This window comes from Pelophylax lessonae (assembly GCF_965119305.1).
Source record: "Pelophylax lessonae genome assembly, chromosome: 3".
NCBI lineage: Eukaryota > Metazoa > Chordata > Amphibia > Anura > Ranidae > Pelophylax > Pelophylax lessonae.
In genome coordinates this window covers 393,474,530-393,496,701 of record NC_138770.1, presented here as the reverse complement: position 1 = coordinate 393,496,701, position 22,172 = coordinate 393,474,530, and the positions used below count along the sequence as shown (strand labels likewise).

The 22,172-nt window shown below is 41.4% G+C and overlaps 1 protein-coding gene across 1 annotated transcript in view; it reads left to right on the top strand.

The window, feature by feature from the left end:
* The window catches only part of SEC63 (SEC63 homolog, protein translocation regulator), a 105,901-nt gene that overhangs the window by 64,756 nt on the left and 18,973 nt on the right, over positions 1 to 22,172 (top strand). Inside the window, exons 15-19 of the mRNA XM_082249927.1 lie at positions 203 to 262; positions 2,356 to 2,526; positions 4,081 to 4,230; positions 13,565 to 13,666; positions 21,017 to 21,115. Coding sequence (XP_082106053.1) covers positions 203 to 262; positions 2,356 to 2,526; positions 4,081 to 4,230; positions 13,565 to 13,666; positions 21,017 to 21,115 — 582 coding nt within the window. The remainder of the gene's footprint in view (positions 1 to 202; positions 263 to 2,355; positions 2,527 to 4,080; positions 4,231 to 13,564; positions 13,667 to 21,016; positions 21,116 to 22,172) is intronic.

Here is a 22,172-nt window from a genome sequence, read left to right as displayed (position 1 = left end):
TATGTGTGAGCAGTAGTATATTACTTTTTTTTTTTTCATTGTATAGTTTTTCACTATGTTTGTGCTATTATGGCATTCTCTATACAATGTACCATATAACAGATGTGCTCTTATCTTAACTAACTTGACTCGTTTATTTAAATATCCTGAAAATAAGTCAGTTGAGTAACATAATATATTTATTTCTGCTTATATAAACTAGGAGGTGTTCGAGAAAGAACAGTCCACTTGCTCTGCAGAAGACCAGCCAGTGGAAGAAGGGGTATGTGAGAATTTTATTTTGGTGTTCGTTTTGGTTGCATTGTTACCCTACAGCATTTGAAGAGGTGGAATAGGAGTGCATGTTAAAAAAGGCTTTAATATTATTGGTTTTTCAAGTCAAGGAGCAAAAAGTGTGGTATGCAAAGTGCAGTAGCCTAAAGTGTCATCTACGGTAGAAATCCTCTCATATTTGAGTAACTGAAATCTGACTCTGGTCACTGCCTTTTGCATGTTATCATTCTTACCTTAAAGCTGTGTTCCAGCCTCCCCCTCCAAAAATTTAGTCAGCAGCTACACAGTTATTGCCGGATAGGCAGGATTGTTCTTCAGTAGGACCTCTTTGGGAATGCCCCCCAGACTTCTTTTTTGGAGAGGAGTTGCGACAAAAGTCATAATATTCATCTCGTTAAGTCAGAGAACACTTATTCATTTACAATAAATACCAAGGCATTCTGTGAATGGCAGCCGTACCAAGCAAGCATCCTCTCTGTGGTCGGCGCGCTGCTTGGCACAGGATCCAAAAAATTGTGGCATCCATTGTAGTACCACTGACTATTACAATGATTGTCTGCTTCCACAGCTGTCACTCAGGTACGAAATATGAATACTTACACTGGTCTATGCTGGGCTGATATAAAGATGCAATTAGGATCATAGCCAGAGTTCAGCTTTTAAGTACCTGCTGCTGCATTTCATTAACAAAGAGATGGAGCAATTTAACCACTTGCCTACTGGGCACTTTCACCCCCTTCCTACCCAGGCTACTTTTCGGGCTTTCAGCGCTCTTGCACATTGAATGACAATTACGCGGTCATGCAACACTCTACCCAAACAAAATTTTTTATCTTTTACACAAAGCTTTCTTTCAGTGGTATTTAATCACCACTGGGGTTTTTTTTGCTAAATAAACTAATAGACATAACATTTTGAGACAAAATAAACTTTTTTATAGTTTGTTTTGCAAACCAGTAATATTTCTCCACTGATGTGCACTGATGAGGTTGCACTGATACACTAATAGGCGGCGCGGATGAGGAGGCACTGGTGGGCAATGTTGGGACTGCCCTGGTTAATCAGTGTACATGTCCATTTTACACAAGCTGGTTATTGGCTCTCTGCGTGAGGAAAGGAGGGCGGATAACCAGCTTCAGTTTATATCCGTGATTAGCTGTGATTGGACACAGTTGATCATGTAGTAAAGAGCAGCTGATTAGCTGTTTACCTCAATCTTTGATCAGCAGTGTCCGGAGGACACCGATCACAGAGCGTGCAGCCCACGCCCAGCAGCTGGCGCGATACTGGAAAGCCTGTCATATGATGGCCTCTCAGATCTAGCTGGCCACACTGTAGCCGCCATTCGGCTAGAGTGTGGTCGGCAAGTTGGTAAAGCTGACCTTTTTTTTATGAAAACCAGTATTAAATGTTCAGGACTGTGCAGCTTCCATTGTTTCATGTTTAATCTTCATCGTGATCTTTCCCTATGTGTACTTGCAAAATACCCGCGATTAGAGTATGGCTGTTGTGATAAATATTGACACAGTTGAAAACGGACTGTATTATCACTATGAAGGTAGAATTATGATGCTTAATGAGCAGAATAGCATTACTCCATCTGACAGAGATTTTGTAATCTACACAAGAGTGTGAAAATAGGGCCTTGTACCCATGGATGCCTAACAGCTTCTGTGTGCTCAGGTGTAAAATCCCTACTGCTCCCTGGTGCCCAGGGAGCAGCAAGTTCCACGTACAGTTGCTGTTCTTCAGCCAACGCCAATGGCTTCTGTATCGACATTTACCCACATATGCGCATATGGCACTTCTCCCCAAATGCAATTGGCACGTTCAGGGAGAAGGCCATGAGCTAATGTGTGGGTAAACGCAGAAGCCATCAGGACTTACCTGAGCACAGCCACATACAGCCATTAGCTTGTATTGGCAGCTGCCTAGGTGCCAGAAAGCACTGGGGATCTTGTACCTCAGCACACAGCTGCTAAGAGTACATGTGAAAAAGGCCTAAACAATCTTGATACAAGAACTGTGGTTCTTCTTTGCTGAATGAAAAGTCTGCCTAACTTTTAAACTGTTTCACTACAGGGAGAAATTGCCAAAGTGAAAAACAAAGGTTGGCAACAAAAGAATAAAACAGCCAAAAAAGCCTCCAAATCTAAGAAAAAGAAGCCAGTGAAAAAGAAGCCAGCACCTCCTCCAACATTATCTCAACAGAAACCAATAAAGCAGAAGCAAGGAAATGATGCAACAGGCAATGTGAGTGTTTGGCCCAGCGCTTTTGCTTCTGCGACACACATTTATTTTAGCAAATCGGTTTGCTGGAAACAAAGGTTGATTTACTAAAACTGGAGAGCAAAATCTCTGATGCAGCTGTACATGGTAGCTAATGCAACTTCTAACTTCAGCTTGTTCAATTAAACTTTAAAAAAAATAAAATGGAAGCTGATTGGTTTCTTTGCAGAGCTGCACCAGATTTTGTGCAAAATTACCAGTGCAGCGCTTCACAAACAAAAGCCAAATGAATAACCAGTACATTAGTACCCAAATAGCAAAACTGGGATCCTAAATAAAGAGCAACTCAACTGCATTCATTTTTATTTGGGATCCCAGTTTTGCTATCTGATTACTAATGTACTGTTTATTCATTTCGTTTTTATTTGTTTGTGAAGCTTTGCACTGTTAATTTTGCACGTTTATACTGAAGCGCTGAATACTGCTTTCTGAGTGTTGAGCAGCTTGCACTGAGTTTAATTTTTATACAGCGCAGATATTCTTTCTTTTTTCATTAGAATTTTGTTCTCTCCAGATTTCGTAAATCAACCCCAAAATGTCTTCAATTTCTGTCCGCATAAGAATGGTAAAATGGTACCAAATCAAAATTTTAATTATTTATTTTTCTTCTCTGTTGCAGAAGTCCATATTCATGATCATTATAGTTTCTAGCTGAGTTATTATGCTTATTGCTTTAATTAGCAAATTAATTTCTTGGCTAAAGATTAGGGGAACAGTTCAAATTTATGTTGCATCTTATTCTAGCATGATATGTAGAATATGAAGTAGCCATTATTTGTGCCTATTTTTAACTGTTTGCTTTTGGGAAGGTATCCAAAGCAGTTCATTCTATGAGAAGTGATTTCTTTTAGTATGATCATAAATATGTGATAGCAAGGTGGCTGCTGGTAAATGTATTTATTGAAACTTCTCTGCCTTGTGTAGGGATATCCATAGCATAAAGCACATGCTTTGCGGTAAACATCCAAGTTAAGTTATTTACTAGTTATTGCCCCCTACTGAGAGCAGTCCTTAAACTCCTACGCATATTGGGACTGGTGCTATAGTTTGGAGGGGAACCTGAAAAGGGACTTTTTTTGTTTAGCATGCTCTGCTTAAGCCCGGTACACATTGGAAGTTTTTTTCTGATAAACCCAAGAAAAACTCTGCTTCGGTCAGAGCCGCTTTACTAAATATGCAAAGTAAATACAGTGATACTCCCCAGTGGAGCTGTTGTGTTCTGAAAGGGGGACGGCCCCCCTGCCAGAACACTCCCCGATCAGCGCTTTCCACCATTGGCTGAGAGTGCTGATCGAGAGTCAGTCAGCTGCTGGTTTTCCAGTAGGCTCGTCCGACAGACCAACATACACATTGGCTGAATGTCGGCTATTTTTTTTTTTTTCAACTGCCCAATGTCTCCTGACATTCGACCCGTGTGTACCAGGCTTAAGTGTTCTGTCTAAGTGTAATAGGAATACCAATTTGGTAGAGGCTAAATATATGTGTATATTTCTATAAGTAATGTAAAACATTTTCAAGGATCTCATGGCAAAGGAGGAAGAAGAAGATCTCTCTGAAAAAGGCAGTGACTCTGAAGATGAAGATACGAATAGAGATTCCCAAAGTGATGGTAGTGACAAAGAATCTGACAGAGAGAATGATGAGAAACAAGGAAAAGATGATGAAGCGGTAAGAATTGTGGCTGTATGTACAGACACAAACCATCATATCTGTATGCATTATGCTTTTATTTACAGTTTTTTTTTTTCTTTTAACTTTTGAAAAAAAAAAGGTTTATTAGATTATAACTTTGTAATTCCACCTTGTGCTACGGTAACTGAAGATGCAGGCATGAAATATAAATAAGATATTCTTGCTTCATATAAAGATTGACATTTACATAGACATACAAAACACAAGCGGAATAAGTCAGCATAATATATAGTATATTTATAACTAAGGTAAAACAAGATACTAGAGGTGTTTGAACCACTTTGCTCCTGTGTCCTTTTCTCACACTCAGAACTGGCCTTTTTGGTGTCTGGCTGAACATCAGAATTGGTTGCTCCGCCCTGCTGTTATCATTTTTTAAAAAGTAAAGTTAGACTTGTCCTTTTAATTGTGCTTTATGACAAAGGTGATGTCCTCACTTTACATAAACTACAAATGGATTCTGTTATCTCAAGAATCGCAATAGTTAGGCTGCACTGCCCAAAATAAATTGCTCCACTGCCTCTGGATTTATCTACAATTTAAAATGGGTAGGATTGATTATCACTGGCCTCTGTTATCATTTTTGTCCTGCTGGATTGTATATCAGGGCAAAATATTAAAAAAAAGCACATCTGTGCAATATATGCACATTTTACCATGTTTTATCCCTATAAAGACCCTACAAGTACAGAAAAATACCTGTTTCTCTATCGCCTATTGACGGACACCGCTCCTGATCTTCATAACCATTGGGTTATACTGCCCCCTACACGAGTAGGGCACTAGGCAGAAAAAGAATCTGGCTATGCCTATGGGCAGTCACAGGGGGTATTCCCCCTCTCTCTGCTATAGGTACTCCAGTTTTTTCTGCCTAGTCAAGAGTAAGGACCTAGATCTTTGCTGGGATCTCTGGTCCTGACAATTTTTTTATTTTTAAATAGATTATTTTTTTTCTCCAGGTTTTTTTCCTGCAGGATCTACAATCAACTGCCAGACTGAGCACCGGGCTGGATAATCTAAATCAAGTGGTCACCCCAGACTGGCCAGCGAGTGTACACAGACCTCGGCTCCACACTAGGTTAGCCGCGATAAAGCCCCACTGGACGGGGGCTTAACTGGGAGTTTAAACGCCTTGTGAGGTCGCGTAAGTCTGGGTCTCGGCCCGAGTCGTAGTGTTCCTCCTGGCTGACAGCCCCCCATTTTGATGGCGAGGGGTTCTGTCTGGAGTGGTGCCCACCCTGTTCCTTGTATGGTGAGTAGCTGTTCCCCCTGGAGGGTTTTGGGGTGGAAGTGGGCTCCCCCTTGGGGACGGTTGGACCTCTGGGTGGTGGTCCCTGTTTTGTGTACTCCGGCGGCCATTTTGTCGTGGTTTGCCATTGAAAATGGCGACGGCCGTGGAGCCCTGTGGGCGGCGATTTCGGCGGTGGGAGCCCTCCTTCATCCCCTGATGCTGACTCCTCGATCTTTTGGCATTTACAAGCCATCCAGAGCGGCAAAGGGCTTTTCATTTCCCTGCCTATTTTGACAAAATTCTTGCTAAAGAGTAAGGACGACCAAAGCGTCCCCTTAGGTTTCCTAAGCAATTTTCTAGGAGTCCTTTATTAAGAAGAAGACTGTTCCACCGGTGGTGTACCCTCTGGTTTCAAGATTGAACAAGGCAACCATGATACTGGTTGAAGAGTCCCCAGCCTTTAAGGATCCGGCTGACAGGAAGGCGCAGGCTGTGGCTACAATATGTACACTCTTGGCTTGTTAGGCACTGAGGCCGGTATTCACCATTGTCCTGGTGTCGCAAACTCTGACCGAGTGGGCTAAGCTTTTACGCTGTGACCTGGAGGGGGAACGGCTCCCCCCTGCCTTTGCTGAGCTGGCAGACCAGCTGGTCTAGGGGTTGCAGTTTATCTGTGATGCCTCTTTGGATGCGGCTCTTCTAGTGGCTCGGCTCTCTGTTACAGCAGTGGTCCTGCGGCTTTTCTTTTGGTTCAAATGCTGGTCTGAGGACCAAACTTGTAAAAAGGCCTTGACTGATCTTCCTTTCTAGGAGATCGCCTGTTTGGAGCTACCCTGGATGACATCATTAAAGGTCTCACGGGGGGGGGGGGGGTGGAGTACCTTTCTTCCGCAGGCATCTAAGGGCAAGGAACCTCGTCGTAAACGTGGTTCTTTCTCGGCTCATAAGAAGTTTTTTCGTCCCTCAGGGTCAATTGACAAGGGCTCGTAGGATCCAAATGAACCTGGTCTGGCAAGCTGAGCGTGTTCTTCTCCAGACCCGCAGACAAAGGTTCCTTCAGCATGAAGGTGCGCCCTCAACCATATCGTGGGTGGGGGGGAGGATGTCTTCGCTTGTTCCGGGACCCGTTGACTTCCCTGGTACAAGACAAGTGGGTCCAGAAGTTTGGTCCAGCTATAAGATCGAGTTTCGCTCTTGTCCCCCTGGCAAGGTTCTTTCCTTCCAACTTGCGCCTGTCCCCGGACCGCTTACTGGGTCTGTTTTGGGGCGGTACAAGACCTGTTGCTTCAAGAGGTGGGGTAATTTTCCTGGTTCCGACTTTGGAATGTTTTCAGGTTTTTTTTTTATTCAAACCTGTTTACAGTTCCCAAGAAGGAAGGCAAGGTCCGTCCAATCCTAGACCTCAAGGCGCTGAACTGCTTTGTGCTGGTGCAGAAGTTCAGAATGGAGTCCATTTGCATGGTGGTCGCATCTGTGTGTCGGGGATTTTCTTGCTTCCAACGACATCAAGGATGCTTACATTCCAATATGTGCCAGTCACCAGCTCTTTCTCCGCTTTGCCGTGGGAGAGGAGCATTATCAGTTTGTGTCGCTACCCTTTCGTCTCGCATCTGCTGCTCGGGTCTTCACAAAAGTGTTAGCCCCGGTGCTAGCTTTGTTACGCCAACGGGTGATTGCAGTACTGGGCTACTTGGACGACCTTCTTCTGCGAGCAGAGTCTCCTACTGCTCTGGTGGACAACCTGGAAATCACCATACTAATTCTGCGGGAGTTTGGCTTGATTCTGAATTTTCAGAAGTCCACTTCACAAAGCTAGACTATCTGGGTCTGACTCTGGATTTGTCCTTGGCCAGAGTGCTCCTTCCTCTGGACAAATTCCAGAAATTGCGGGCTGCAATTCGTCTCCTGCTGTCCAGCAGATGGTCATCCCCTTGGACATGCATGCAGGTGGTGAGCCTGATGGGGTCTACCTTTTGAGGCGGTTCCGTTAGCACAGTTCTATATGAGGTCCCTGCAAAGGGAGGTTCTGGCCAAATGAGGTCCCTGCAAAGGGAGATTCTGGCCAAATGGGACAATAGCCTGCAGTCTCTGGACAATCAGATCTGGTTGACCCGGGGAATGAAGGAGTCCTTGATAAGGTGGATTCGTTCTCCGGCGCTTCATCTGGGGAAAAAACGTTCTTCCCCCTTGTAGTGGACAGTTATCACCACAGATGCCAGCCAGTCCAGCTGGAGAGGCGTCCTCGGCAAACATTCTGCTCAGGGGATCTGGACACTGGAAGAGTCCAGACTTCCAGTCAATGTATTGTAACTCTGAACGATCAGACTGTCTGGACCATTGGAAGGATTGTCTTCAGGGATGTCCAGTGTGCATTCGATAGGACTAAGCCACGGCCGTGGCTTATGTCAATCACTGGGGGGGGGGGCACAAGAAGTAGAATGGCGGCTCTGAAGGTAGCCGGCATTCTAAGGTGGGCAGAACAGTTTGTTCCAGTCCTCTCCGTCATACACATTCCCAGGGCGGAAAACTGGTAGGCAGATTACTTCAGTCTGCAGGCGTTGGAGCAAGGGGAGTGGTCCCTTCATCCGGAGGTGTTTTATCAGTTGTGTCTCCGGTGGGGCATCCCCGCGGTGGATCTGTTGGCGTCTTGGCTCAACAGAAAGGTGCAGAGGTTTGTGGCTCGGTCACGGGATCCTCTGGCAGATGCTGCAGACGCACTGGTGGCCCCGTGGGGTCAGTATCGTCTGATTTATGCCTTCCCTCCTCTAAAGCTTCTGCCAAGACTTCTACGCAGGATTGAGGCAGAAGGGGTTCTGGTCATCTTAGTTGCTCCGGACTGGCCTCATCGGGCTTGGTACACTGATCTGGTGTGGCTGGTCGCCGATGTTCCTTGGAGGCTTCCTCTCAGGGAGGATCTGCTGTCCCAAGGACCAATCTTCCATGCTGCTTTACAGTCGCTGGCTTTGACAGCTTGGCTGTTGAATGCCAGGTGCTGAAGGATAGGGCTTTATCTGAGTCGGTGATTCCTACACTGTTGAAAGCTAGGAAATCTACTTCTAGGAAGATCTACCATTGTACGTGGAAGAAGTACATTGTGCGGTGTGAGTCTCTTGGAGTTCATCCTCGCTCCTTCGCGGTGGCTCAGATCTTGACCTTCTTTCAACGGGGGGTTGAACAGTAATTGGCCTTGAGTACCATCAAAGGCCTGGTGTCGGCTTTGGTGGTCTTCTTCCAACGACCCTTGGCCACACACTCCCTGGTGCGTATCTTTCTTCAGGGTGTCCGACATTTGGTTCCTCCAGTTCAGTCTCTGTTGTCACCTTTTGAACCTCAATTTGGTGCTTTCAGTCCTCCAGAAGCCTCCCTTTGAGAATCTTCACGAGATTCCCTTGCTTACATTGTCTCTGATTTTCATTTGAATGAAGACATTGTGTTGCCTTCCCTGTGTCCCAGGCCTAAACATCCAAAGGAAATTGCCTTGCATGCCATGGATGTGGTCTGGGAAATTAGGGTGTACCTGGCAGCTACGGAGTCTTTTAGGAAGTCAGACTCACGGATGGTCAGCTAGGTTTTGCAGGCTGTTTAGAGGACCTGATCCCCTTTGATTTGTGTATTGGTTTTTTCAGGTGAGCTCCTGTTGCCTGGTTGGCTACTGTTTAGCCTTCGGTATTTTTTTTTTTTTTACTGTTCTCATCCCTCATGTTTAACACTGCTTTGGGACGTCCCAATGGTTATGAAGATCAGAAGTTGTGTCCGCCAATGAATGAAAGAGTAAAATGGGATTTTTGACTTACCATAAAATCCATTTCTCTGATGTTCATTGACGGACACAGACCCCACCCGACTGTGGAGTTGTAATTCTTCTGACACTGTAACTAAACGGAGTACCTATAGCAGAGGGAGGAAGCATACCCCCTCAGACTGCCAATAGGCGTAGCCAGATTTATTTTTTTCTGCCTAGTGTCCTACTCCTGTAGGGAGCAGTATAACCCAATGGTTATGAAGATCAGGAGCTGTGTCTGTCAATGAACATCAGAGAAATGCATTTATGGTACACAGTAACACTGTAAACAAAACCACAGTATGTCCGCTGTAACATTTATTAGCCTTGAAACTATACTAAACACACACTGTTTAACACCTTCCTGCCTTGCCTATAGCAGAATGACTGCCTGGCAGTGGCTTTCCCATTCTGGATGGACGTCAGATGACATCCTGTCAGAAAGCGCCGCTCACACGGCCACGGGGCCGGCCGTGCAGCCTGTCTGTGGACACAGCGCAAGACCAGTGTACCGACTTGCTGCCGTGGCCAATCACCGCAGGTCACATGACAGTTGTACATAATGGATGGTTTCCTTTCGTGCCATCCATTGGTGTACAAGTGTGTTGCTAGCTTTGATTGGTCAATTTGATCACATGGTACAGACAGGGCAAATCTCAGTCCATCTGTACCATGTGATTAGCTTTGACCAATCACAGCTAATAACAAAACAAACTGAATGAATCCGTTTCATGCAGTAAAATGCTTGCTTATAGCAAAGTAATTCACTGCTATAAGCAAAGTGTGTGTGTGTGTGTGTGTGTGTGTGTGTGTGTGTGTGTGTGGGGGGGGGGGGGGGGGGCGGGGGGGGTTGGAGATCCTGATCACTTCCCCCAGAGTACTACAATTTTACTATGGTAACATTATTCTGCTCTGGTCACAGTGTGTTAAAAAAAAAAAAAGAAGTAATAAAAAAATATTTTTTTTTTTGTACGGTTACCAGTCAGTGTCCCTGATCACCGCCACACCAGTTATATGATGACACTGTACTGGTGACAGTATGTAAAATAAATAAAATGTTTTATGACAAAAGTTACAACTATAAAAAGGGGTAAATTGGGGGGGTTTGTACTGTCCTGACATTTTAGACCTCAATAAAATGATTGATTTAATTTTCACATATATATATATATATATATATATATATACCATAGCTTGTGGGCTCTATAACTTTCCTACAGACTAAACAATTTACACTGATTTGGGTTATTTTCACCAAAGAAAAATGTAGCAGAATACATTTTGGGCTAAGTTTATGAAGAACAATTATTTGCAAAACTTTATAACCAAAACAAAAAGTGTTTTTTTGTTTTTTTTTTTTTTCTTTCAAAATTTTCAGTCTTTTGTCATTTATTTAGCAAAAAATAAAAACCCCAGTGGGGATTAACACCAATAGAAAGCTCTAGTTGTGTGATCAAAATGCTAAAAAATGTAGTTTTGGTACAGTGTTGCAAGACCCCAAAATTGTCATTCACAAAACAATAGCACTAAAAGCTGAAAATTGATTGTCCATGGCAGGAAGGGGGTAAAAGTGCTCTGTACTGAAGTGGTTAATTTACATTGTCCCTTATATTTCTGTATATGGATGATGGCACTGTAATTATTATTTTAATTATTATTTTTTTTTTTTTTTTTTTAAATCAAAGTACTTTTTTCCTAATCGATATAAAGCTGTCACATGACCCAGATCTTTTCCAACCTGTCTGCAGGGAAACATAAGCAGGAGGAGCTTCTTGTCTGCTGCTGGTCACATGTTCAAATAAAAAAATAAATAAATAAAACCGCTTTTGGAATACAGAGTAAAAAAAAATATCAAACTGTTTTAAATTGTCATACAAATATATATTTGAAATCAAATCTTTTGGCAATAACATGGTGTTTTTCTCTGCAGGGGATCGATCCGCCGATCCCCCGCTGAGCAGGCGGATGGCAGCTCTGTCTCTGCGCTATGTGCGGAGACAGAGCTGTCAGGTCCCCGCTCTTCTCTATGGGGGGAATCGGATGAGAACGGACCGCCTGTCCGTTCTCATTTGATCCGCCAGACGGATGGAAAATAGGGTTTCCATCTGTCCGGATTTGACGGACAGGATCGGATGTCAGCGGACATGTCTTCACTGACATCCGATTTCCCATAGAGATGCATGGGTCATCCGTTCAGATCAGCCTGAAAAACTGACAGGTGGATCTGAACGGTCCACATGTGTGAAAGGGGCCTTAGAAAAATATTAGCCTTTTACTAGATATTCATGATCATTAAATTATAGAAGATCATGAAAAGCGTAGAATACAGAGGTCTCCTTAGAAAAGCCAATCTCGTCCTAGCAGCTGCATGTCTCTAGGAGGTAGTCTAAGGAAGGAAAACCAGCGATAGGGTTATGGACGGCAAAAGCTCATTGATGACGTTGGGGGTAAAGGCTGGCCCATGTAGTCTTTACCAATAGAAGAGCTACTTTTGTTCAGATTACGGGAAAGGGTAATGCTGATTCTGATAGAAAGGTGTCAGTCACTTCACCTCAACAGTGACATATAAGGCATTCTTTCCCTGATCCTGTGTCCAAAATATCATCATCATTTTAATATGGCAGCCATTAACACTATGGAAGGAAAACTTTTTTTTTTTTTTTTTTTTTTAATTTATGTATTTATTTTCTTTTATTTATTTAGTTATTCATTTTTTGGGAGGGGAGGGAAGGAAGGGAGAGGGGGAAAAAAATGGAGCGGAAGCGGGGCTCTGGGTATCATCCGCGCAAACGACATGTACATAATGTTATCAGGTAGAAATATAATGGTCATTTTTTTGTTTTATTAAGAGCCATGAGCCAAGCAGGCACGCCGGGTTCATATGGGTGTATTGTAAATGTGTATGCTGTACTTGAAAATTAGATTGTATAGTGTATATTTATATTTCTTCTTTTGATCTGTTGTATATTAAGGCTTATGAATGTGTGGAATTTTTAATAGGTTGTTGTAAATAAAGAGTATTAAAAAAAAAAAAAGTGTCACAATGTGTATGGAGCTGCGTAGCCACAAACCGGTCAGGGTGCCCATGCTAACCAGTATCCACAACCAAAAGCGCCTACTTTGGATACGTAAACATCAGAACTGGACCACAGAACAATGGAAGAATGTGTGCATAAAGGAATTTACCCACGCTATGGATGTATATTTCCATGCAGGAAAAAAACATAAAACAAAAAAAATAGGTTGCTGCTGTTATGCTGTGCAAAAACAACTGGAAAAACTTAAAATAAACCTCATCAACCCTATGGGTAACAGCACTACCTATAACATATAATCAAAGGCATGCATGAATATTAATATCGTCTGCAATCCTGTCACAAATAAATATCACAGATAAATGTCCAAAGACGCAATGCCATTGGCTGTAAACCAATGCAATCAGTGTCTTCAAGTGACAGTCCCACTCCTCAAATACAGTCAAATATAGTGCTCCAAACACACAGGCAAAAACAAGAAGTGCTCCACAGTGTGTTCCCTCCAGAAGACTCAGTTACATAGATGTCTCACCATACTCACCAGAAGATTTTGACTTGTGTGTGCAAAAGAGTCAAAACCAGCATGAGTTTTATCCTGGATATGACTTCTGTAATATTGCAAAATGGCTCTCCCATCTGTCCCAGTAATTGTCCTGGCTCTCTGGTATCCTAGTGTTGGCTAAATTCAGGCTTTTTGTGCAATAATAATGTTCTGTATTTGACAAGCCTGTGACCACCGCTACAAGAAAACCTGACCAATGCTGAACAATTTTTTTTTTTGGCTTTTCAGGTTTTAGGAATAACTGAACCAAGTCCCAAACTTTTCCTATTGACACCTTTTCCCCCCTTCCTTTAGACCATACATCACTTTCCCCTGCTGTGGTCAAGTACTCGAATCTACCTTTGAGTTAAAGTGTTGCAAAAGAACTCTGATTTCATACCTCTTATCAATTATCCCTTTATTAGATTACATAGACTTAAAACTCAAACCTAGTCTAAATTGCCGGTAAATGTTACTGGTAAAGTCATTCTCATTAAGGCGATACCTCTGCCTATGTAGTTAAGCACATTCTGACAATTCCCACTGAACCGTCCGTTAAAATATCTTGGGCAAATGGATAACTTGCCATCGTGTAGCAGCACACTTTCCAGCTGCATATAGATTTCTTTGAAGGGAGTGTATGTTGAAGCTGAATTTAGCTGTCATATTAGAGTAAAACCCTGACATTTATCTTTAACCTGTGTTTGTCATTCACTCTCTAGGAATGGCAAGAATTACAACAGAGCATTCAACGAAAAGACCGCGCCTTATTGGAAACCAAATCAAAAGTAACACATCCTGTATATAGCCTATATTTTCCAGAGGTAATTTTATCCTACATTAAGAAATACACTAGTAGTCTCTTTTTGTCTTGCTTTAGTGATTTGTGTAGGGAACTGTTTTCAGCTCTCCTTTCCAGGTATATTGGATCCACACACTTCTGTCTACTCGGTGTATATGTATAAGGCCTCGTTTACATCTGCTTTGCTCTGGGAAGCGTGATCAGTGTTTGGATCGCTCTTCGGAGAGCATTAGACACGCAATAACAGTGTTTGGATCGCTCTTCAGAGAGCATTAGAGAAGCCATAAGGAGGCATTGTATTGCCTCATCTGGACATCTGGTGTTGTGCGCAGCTGCAGGGAAGGTTGCAGCACAGCCAAATTAACTCAAATGAGTTGCACTTGGCAGGCGCTACCAAAGGGTAATATTTCTACCACAGCCGCAAAGTGAGGCATCACTGCTGTAGCATGTGTACACCCCGACTGCTTCCTCTGAAGCAATAGGAGCAGCGGTTGAAGGGCAATTAAAATAATGGCTCAATCATGGGGTTTTACCGCTCACTAATCACAAGTGTAAACAAACCCTAAATTATAAGTATTGTAAGTCTGGAAAAGGCTTTCCTTTTGATGTCCCTGGACTGGATGCAGGTGGAGTATAGCTAGTTCCACTGGCTGCTTGCTTTATTTGCCAATCCAAAATTATTCCTTTTATTAATATAAAATGTTCCTCTTGGAGAAGACCTAGATACAAAGATTGCTTTGGTAACCGTTAGTTGTATTATGTACTATTCTAGTAAACCATGTTAAATAATGGTTATATCCAAATGACTTCTGCTTTTCCCAAAACTCACTTCTGGGTGCTTCCTTCCTAAAACCATTTCATTCGATCGTAAGCCCAGAAGGCGAATCAAAAGTGCCCCAAGAACTCTCTGCAAGGCTCTGTTGGAGCCCTCGGTAAATACCTAATCCTACATTTCATGGAGAAGCATGTGACAATCTCTCATGATGGCAGTGCTCAGACCTTAGCAGCCAATCACCATTCTGGAATATAAATGCCGGGGACTTGGACGGCTGCACTCTGGGCAAAAAAGCATCCACTTTATTGTTGTAATGACATCTTAAAGGTTAAGTCCACCCTAAAACTAAAATCCCTGCATCTATAGATCTCCATGATCTAACACTAACCTATCTAGCCCTGTAAAGAAGAAAACTGTATACTTAAATTTTTGAAGCTGATCTCCAGCGCCACAAGCTCTGCAGAGGACAGCCGACAATGGCTGGTGAAATTAATGGGAAGTGACGTCACTCATAGAGTTACTATGGGGATTCCGTTGTCGGCTGTGTCCTCTGCACCCGCCTACACAGCGAAGCCGCGGCGGACAGCTCAGCATGAGATTGAGTCGGATCGGCTTCAAAAAAGGTATGTATACTGATTTCTTCTTTACAGGGCTAGATAGGTTAGTGCTAGATTGTGGAGATCTATAGATGCAGGGGTTTTAGTGTTAGTGTGGACTTATCCTTTAAGTGGTAAAAGCAAGAGACCGGAATATGGTCACATGAGGAGGATTAATTAACTATATGTAAGCCCTAACCTCATGTGAAACAGTTTACACAGGATTAGGACTCCTGACTGAAGCAATGGGAGAAAGTAGAAAGGTGAGTATTAGTGAGTGTGGGGGGGGGGGGGGGGTTCTAATTACAAGACAATCAGCCAGCCCAGCAAGTCAACATTCTCCTAAAGAGCACACATCTGCTTTATATTGAGCCAGCTGTAATAAAGATTGTGGCCCAAAATTTAGAGAAGATAGGAGTGTTTAATTTATTCTTCTATACCATTATTTGATAGATCTTACACAGAATGGACTAGTAAAATTAAAGCTACTTAAAACTTTTTTATATGAATTAAAGAAAACTTTCTGGTATTTTTAAAATATAACACGCAGGAAAATATGTCCTTAGTTGGCATAGCTGTGTTAACTTCAGATAGAAGTATTGTCAACGTTCTAAATGTCAGTCCAGTTTTGTTTTTTAAAAAGAATGTCACTTAGCCCATTCAGGGAAAATTACTTGACTGGGCTCCCATAATGCAACGCATGTTGACCGCTTAAAAAAAAAAAAAAAAAAAAACTGCACCGGATATTTATTTATATATATACATATATATGTGTGTGTGTGTATATATATATATATATATATATATATATATATATATATATATATATATATATAATCTCTATCTATCTCACAGGATACAAAGGACTTCATAACTGCTTGGGTCATGCTGCCACCTTCAGGTTAATGGACACTGGCCAAAAAAGCCTGCATTTCAGCCCAGGCATAACCCCTCCCAGCTCAGCTAAGCTTCAGTTTTATTTAGTGTCCTAATGTTATTTGAAGGATGTGCCTACAGATGTGTCTTTGAAGAAAATAATTTTACTTTTTGTGAGCTTTTTATGAGCTTTAGTCCCATTCTTCTGGCCAATTCCTAGAAGCCATGATGGGGGAAGTCGAGGACTTCATCAAGATTAGTCGCTACTGGTCTCATTCCTTGGTAAATGCCTTTTGTGTAGGGTACTCCCCTTGTCTCAGTGGGACCTTATCTTGGCCTTGTCTGTTTTGCAGACTTCTCCCTTGACATTTTGTAAAACAAAAAGTAAGCTAATGCACACCCAAATGACAACATCAGGGCATAGGGGTTAATAACATAAATAAGGTTGCTGAAACCATAAATTGGATTTCCTCAGAAGAGACCCAGGAATAATACTCTTTAAGTAAATAGGCAGCACTCCAAACAGCTAACTTTCTAATTTTCATATATTTTTACATCAGAGTATATGCACAAGGTTTCCCCACAGTTCTTCTATCTAGACAAAGGCGAACTCCCAGATACAAGTATCATATACATTTTCATTATATCCAGGCTAAATGTACACCTATTAACAAACAGTACACATAAATAGATACCAGGAAAAAAAATAAAAAATTCAGCTGGCATGCAGACACTCAGGATAAGGCAGAGGGGGGGGGGGGGGGAGTACCATTTGGAAGTTAAAAATCCCTTTCTCAAGTGAGATCCACCTGTCTGCGTGTGGCACCCAAACCATTTTAATTCACAAAATGGCTCCAAAACTCACTAAACCCACCTCTCCCCGGCCAGAGCGATGTCATGTCCAGTGCAGGAAGTCCCACGCTAGGAGGAGAAGACTGCTCTTTACTAAAGGGACACACTCCATCAGTTAGACCTTTTATATATTAAAAAGAAATGTGTGTATGTCCCTTTAGGGGTCCTGCATTACACTTCTGTTCACATTTCTAAGCCTGCTACTTGGTCTTCCCTTCTCACGCTCATGAAGTTCTACCAGGTAGATGTTTACACCTCTTCTGACACCAGTGTTGGGTGGAAGGGGGTCCTGCCACTTTTGTTTCTGGGTTTGGAGTATGTCTGGCCTTGTTCCCCAACACCATGTTCAGTGCTCTGGGACATACCAAGTAGTCCTGAATATGAAGCACTCTGTGTGCTCCAAGAAAATAATTTTACTGGTAAACCAAAAACCCTACTTTCACAAGTTAAACATTTATTACAGGCTATATACTGTACATATCTATAAATAAACCTTGCACTTGGTTATATTAACATTAGAGCTGCTGCACCTTAACAAATCTTAATACCAGATCCAAAATAATATAGAACAAATAAAAGTGCGCTGTCTCCTTAAATTACAATTTACACATGAAGTGAACTCACACACATACACATGTGATGAGACGCTATATCATCACAAAAAAAACTCAACAAAACTGCAAATTGGCAAAATAAAATAAATGAAAAATACATCAATACCTATTAATTGGTATAATGGTATTGATGAGTAAATGGATAACTAAAAGAAAATTTCATAAATCACTTAGCCAAAAGTCAATATTTAATCTTATAAAGTCCATCCATGTGCATAAAAAAGTGCTCTGTGCTCCAACATAGAAAGTGCTTCAGCGCTCAAGGTGCTTGTAAGACCATGAGGCCCCTTGTTGGACTGCAATGATCTCAAACTATAGAAATCAATTGCGATAAATCTGTATTTCCTTAGAGGACCTGATGCTCTCACCCTTGGATCTCCACACAGCTCAGTGACCCCATCAACTTAAATTAGCTGCGAAGTCCCCAACATGAAATTAAAACCTCAGCCTGCACTCCAACAAATTCCACCAGAAGTATGTAGGAAATCTAAAAAGGGAGAAGTCTCATTGATTGAGTGCAGGCTGAGGTTTTCATTTCATGTTTGGGACTTAGCTGCTAATTCCTGGTCAATGGGGTCACTGAGCTGTGTGGGGATCAGGTGAGAGCGTCGGCTCCTCTAAGCAATACAGATTAAGCGCAATTGATCTTTCTAGTTAGAGATCATTGCAGTCTAAGAGGCCTCATTGTCTTACAAGCACCTTGAGCACTGAAGCACTTTCTATATTGGAACATAGAGCACTTTTTTATGCACATGGATGGACTTTATAAGATTAATTACTGACTTTTGTTTAAGATTCATTTTTTGTTTACACATCAGTTTAATATAGTGTCACATTTTTGATGCATTATACCAATTTATAGGTATTAATGAACTGTATTTTCATTTATTTTTATTATTTTGCCAATTTGCACAGTTCTGATGAGCTTTTTTGTTATAATGTAGCATCTCATCGGCACACTTTTATTTGGTATATTCTGTACATGGCAAAGGATTCCCAGATTACTATGGGTTTTTGAAACTGTTTGCCTATTTCGGAAACTGTTTAGACAGATCTGAGCTAAAAATGACAAGATAAAGAGGAATAAATCACTCTTATGACTCGTTTACCTTTTAAATTTCAGAATGAGCTGCTAAGCTCAATAAACATTCTCAGCAAAGTTGATTGAGAGACAGAGCCAAACATGTAAAGGAGACTAGTGTTCCACCTGCTGGAAGCTTTTAAGAACAAAAAAATATTCAAATAGAAATGATAAACACTGGGTTTTCCAAGCCAAGCTTAAAACCCATCATATAAAACTCAGAGGTAAGCAGAGAAAAGCATTGCTGTTTTTACAGCATAATACCAAAAAACCCAGACATCAACCTTTGTCAAACCACTTGATGGCTATTGTTTTTAAGGCCAAATTGTAAGTGGATTACTCTTCTATTTTGGATTTCCAAATTATATGATCATACAGCAAAAAAAAGTTTAATCACAAGATACATTTTGTATTTTTTTTTTTTTCACTTTATCAGTTATAGTACAGACGTGCATAGCTAATGAAAATTCCTAATTTGTTTGTACTGTACTCTAGAGACCAGAGCTTTCAGAGCACTTTGATGCAGGAGATCTGTTTGCTCTGTGTTTCTTCCATTAAAAGATTTTCCTTTTAACAAGTATAACCACTTTGAAAAAAAAAAACATTTATCACAGTCACTTGTTACAGGACACCTCAATTAATAATGCATCTGTGGCTAGGAGAAAATTAAAATTCACTGATTTATTCATTGTTTCTACCCTACTAGGGAATAGATAAATGTACTATTGTTTACTCTGACTTTATCTAAAGGGTTTTTTGTTTCTCTGTTTTCACATCTTTCTGACTACCAGTTGATTATAAACATTTTCTGTAATACATTTATCTCAAGGTTTATGGTTTTGGTTGTTTTGTCAACCTGTTCATAAGAACATCACTCTGCGGTTACTTTAGGTTTCCAGTCAAGTTACATGGTTTTTAGTGTAAGTCCCATATAAAGAGGAGTTAGCGGGTTTAAGGAAATGCAACTGATGCCACTTCAGTGTAACTGGCATTCCTCTTGTTAACCAGGATGGTACAGGGTAAAGCTGTGACTGTTGTGCAAGCAGTCTTTGTTCTGGAGTCTTCTCTGAGGATGAGCCTTATTTGCTAATAAAATTATTTTAATTGCCAAAAAAGCCGAAGCAGCCGAGTTCCTCTAGACCAGAGGTCTTCAAACGAAGGCCCTTCAGCTGTTTTGCGGAACTACACATCCCATGAGGCATTGTAAAACGCTAACATTCACAGACATGACTAGGCATGATGGGAATTATAGTTCCTGAACAACTGGAGGGTCATAGTTTGGAGACCCCTGCTCTAGACCCTACTCCACGGCATCAAGGGGTTTTAAATGGAAATTATTCTTGGCTTTACTTTATACATTGTAATCTTGGTGGTAAGTTGACACTGTAGAGCTCTGTGATAATATTCTACAACACTATAATAAAGTTCTTGGTTGTATTAAACTCTTATTTAAAATAAAACAAAAAATGCTGACAGGTAGGTTTTGTATGACAAAGGAAACCTATCGGGCTCTTCCCTCTGCCTATCTACTCTAATATCACTGAGCAGCGCATGTGTAGCTCATTGTGCATTTACAGCACCGCTCTGTGATGTGACACATGAACACCGGAGTGACATCATCGCAGCTCTCTCCATTCATGCAAACCCAGAAGAAAGGCCAGGTGAAGATGGAAGCTCCTATGAAAAGCAGGAGCAGTGTCACCTCAGCGCTGGATGACTTTGTTTGACAGGTAAGTCTTTCATAATGCGCTAATATGCGGCACATACTAGCACATTATGGAATAAACCACCTGGGGGCTTTTTTTAATTATTAAATTTAAAAAAAGCAGAGTTTAAACCTGCTTTAAAACGGTAATAAACCCAAAAGCAAACATTTATTATATTGCAGCTTACTAATTAAATGTGATGGCAGTTTTAGTTTACTTCTATTTTCATCTGGTGATCTCGCCCATAAGTCTGTTGTTTTTTCATTAGCACAAACTCAACAGAATGTATCAGTTTACATGGATGAGACCAACTATTTAACACTGGCAGGGGTGATTAAAAAGATCATCTTTTATTTATTTATGCAAAAAATTGATCTCAAAAGGAAAAAACTGTTTGCTCTAACAAATCATAAAGTGGGAGGTGGCGTTTGGCCTTAATTTGTTAGTGTATCTAAATAAAATGCATGTAACACTTTCCTTCCCGCCACCCACCTCCCGACTGACAAAGCTGCTGTATACTGTGCCTCCTGTATTATTCTCCGGGTTGTCACGCTAATAAAGGTGGTGTGTTACTGGCCAGGTGAAAACACATGAAAAGAAAAAAAGAAAAGAAATCAGATGCAACCACCACATCGAATGATTGGTAAGCTGCAAAATATAAAATTTTTGTTTTTGGTTTAATAATGCTTTAAGGACTTTGCCTATGAGGGATGTCTGGTTACATTTTTAATTTGGTCTAGCTTTAGTTTAACACTCCAAAAATCATTGTAACTTCCAATATTTACACTCTTTACAGAGTTTATATTTTTCACTGATGTTGCTCCCTCCCTGATTTCCTTTCATGTCTTAATAACCAATTCATTATTGTATAGGAGAAACAAGAATGGTGGTGGATTTATATTGCAGACAGAAAAGATCAAACGTTAATATCTATGCCGTATCATGTGTGTACGCTTAAGGATCAAGAAGAGGTGAGTAAGCTCCTGTAAAAATTTTTCAATTAGAAGATAAACTTGCTCGTTTATTAATCTGTTTTACAACTGGGTAAGACTTATTTGCGGCTACCTAGGAGTGGACTTAATTCCGGGGCACAATATACAGTGGGTACGGAAAGTATTCAGACCCCCTTAAATTTTTCACTCTTTGTTATATTGCAGCCATTTGCTAAAATCATTTGTTCATTCTTCTTCCTCATGAATGTACACCTAGCACCCCATACTGATGGAAAAACACAGAATTGTTGACATTGTTGCAGATTTATTAAAAAAGAAAAACTGAAATATCATATGGTCCTAAGTATTCAGACCCTTTGCTGTGACACTCATATATTTAACTCAGGTGCTTTCCATTTCTTCTGATCATCCTTGAGATGGTTCTACACCTTCATTTGAGTCCAGCTGTGTTTGATTATACTGATTGGACTTAATTAGGAAAGCCACACACCTGTCTATAGAAGACCTTCCAGATCACAATGCATGTCAGAGCAAATGAGAATCATGAGGTCAAAGGAACTGCCTGAAGAGCTCAGAGACAGAATTGTGGCAAGGCACAAATCTGGCCAAGGTTACAAAAAGATTTCTGCTGCACTTAAGGTTCCTAAGAGCACAGATTTTTGGGACGACCAGAACCCTTCCTAGAGCTGGCCGTCTGTCCAAAATGAGCTATCGGGGGAGAAGAGCCTTTGTGAGAGAGGTAAAGAAGAACCCAAAGATCACTGTGGCTGAGCTCCAGAGATGCAGTCAGGAGATGGGAGAAAGTTGTAGAAAGTCAACCATCACTGCAGCCCTCCACCAGTCGGGGTTTTATGGCAGAGTGGCCCGACGGAAGCCTCTCCTCAGTGTAAGACACATGAAAGCCCGCATGGAGTTTGCTAAAAAAAAAACACCTGAAGGACTCCAAGATGGTGAGAAATAAGATTCTTTGGTCTGATGAGACCAAAATAGAACTTTTTGGCCTTAATTCTAAGCGGTATGTGTGGAGAAAACCAGGCACTGCTCATCACCTGTCCAATACAGTCCCAACAGTGAA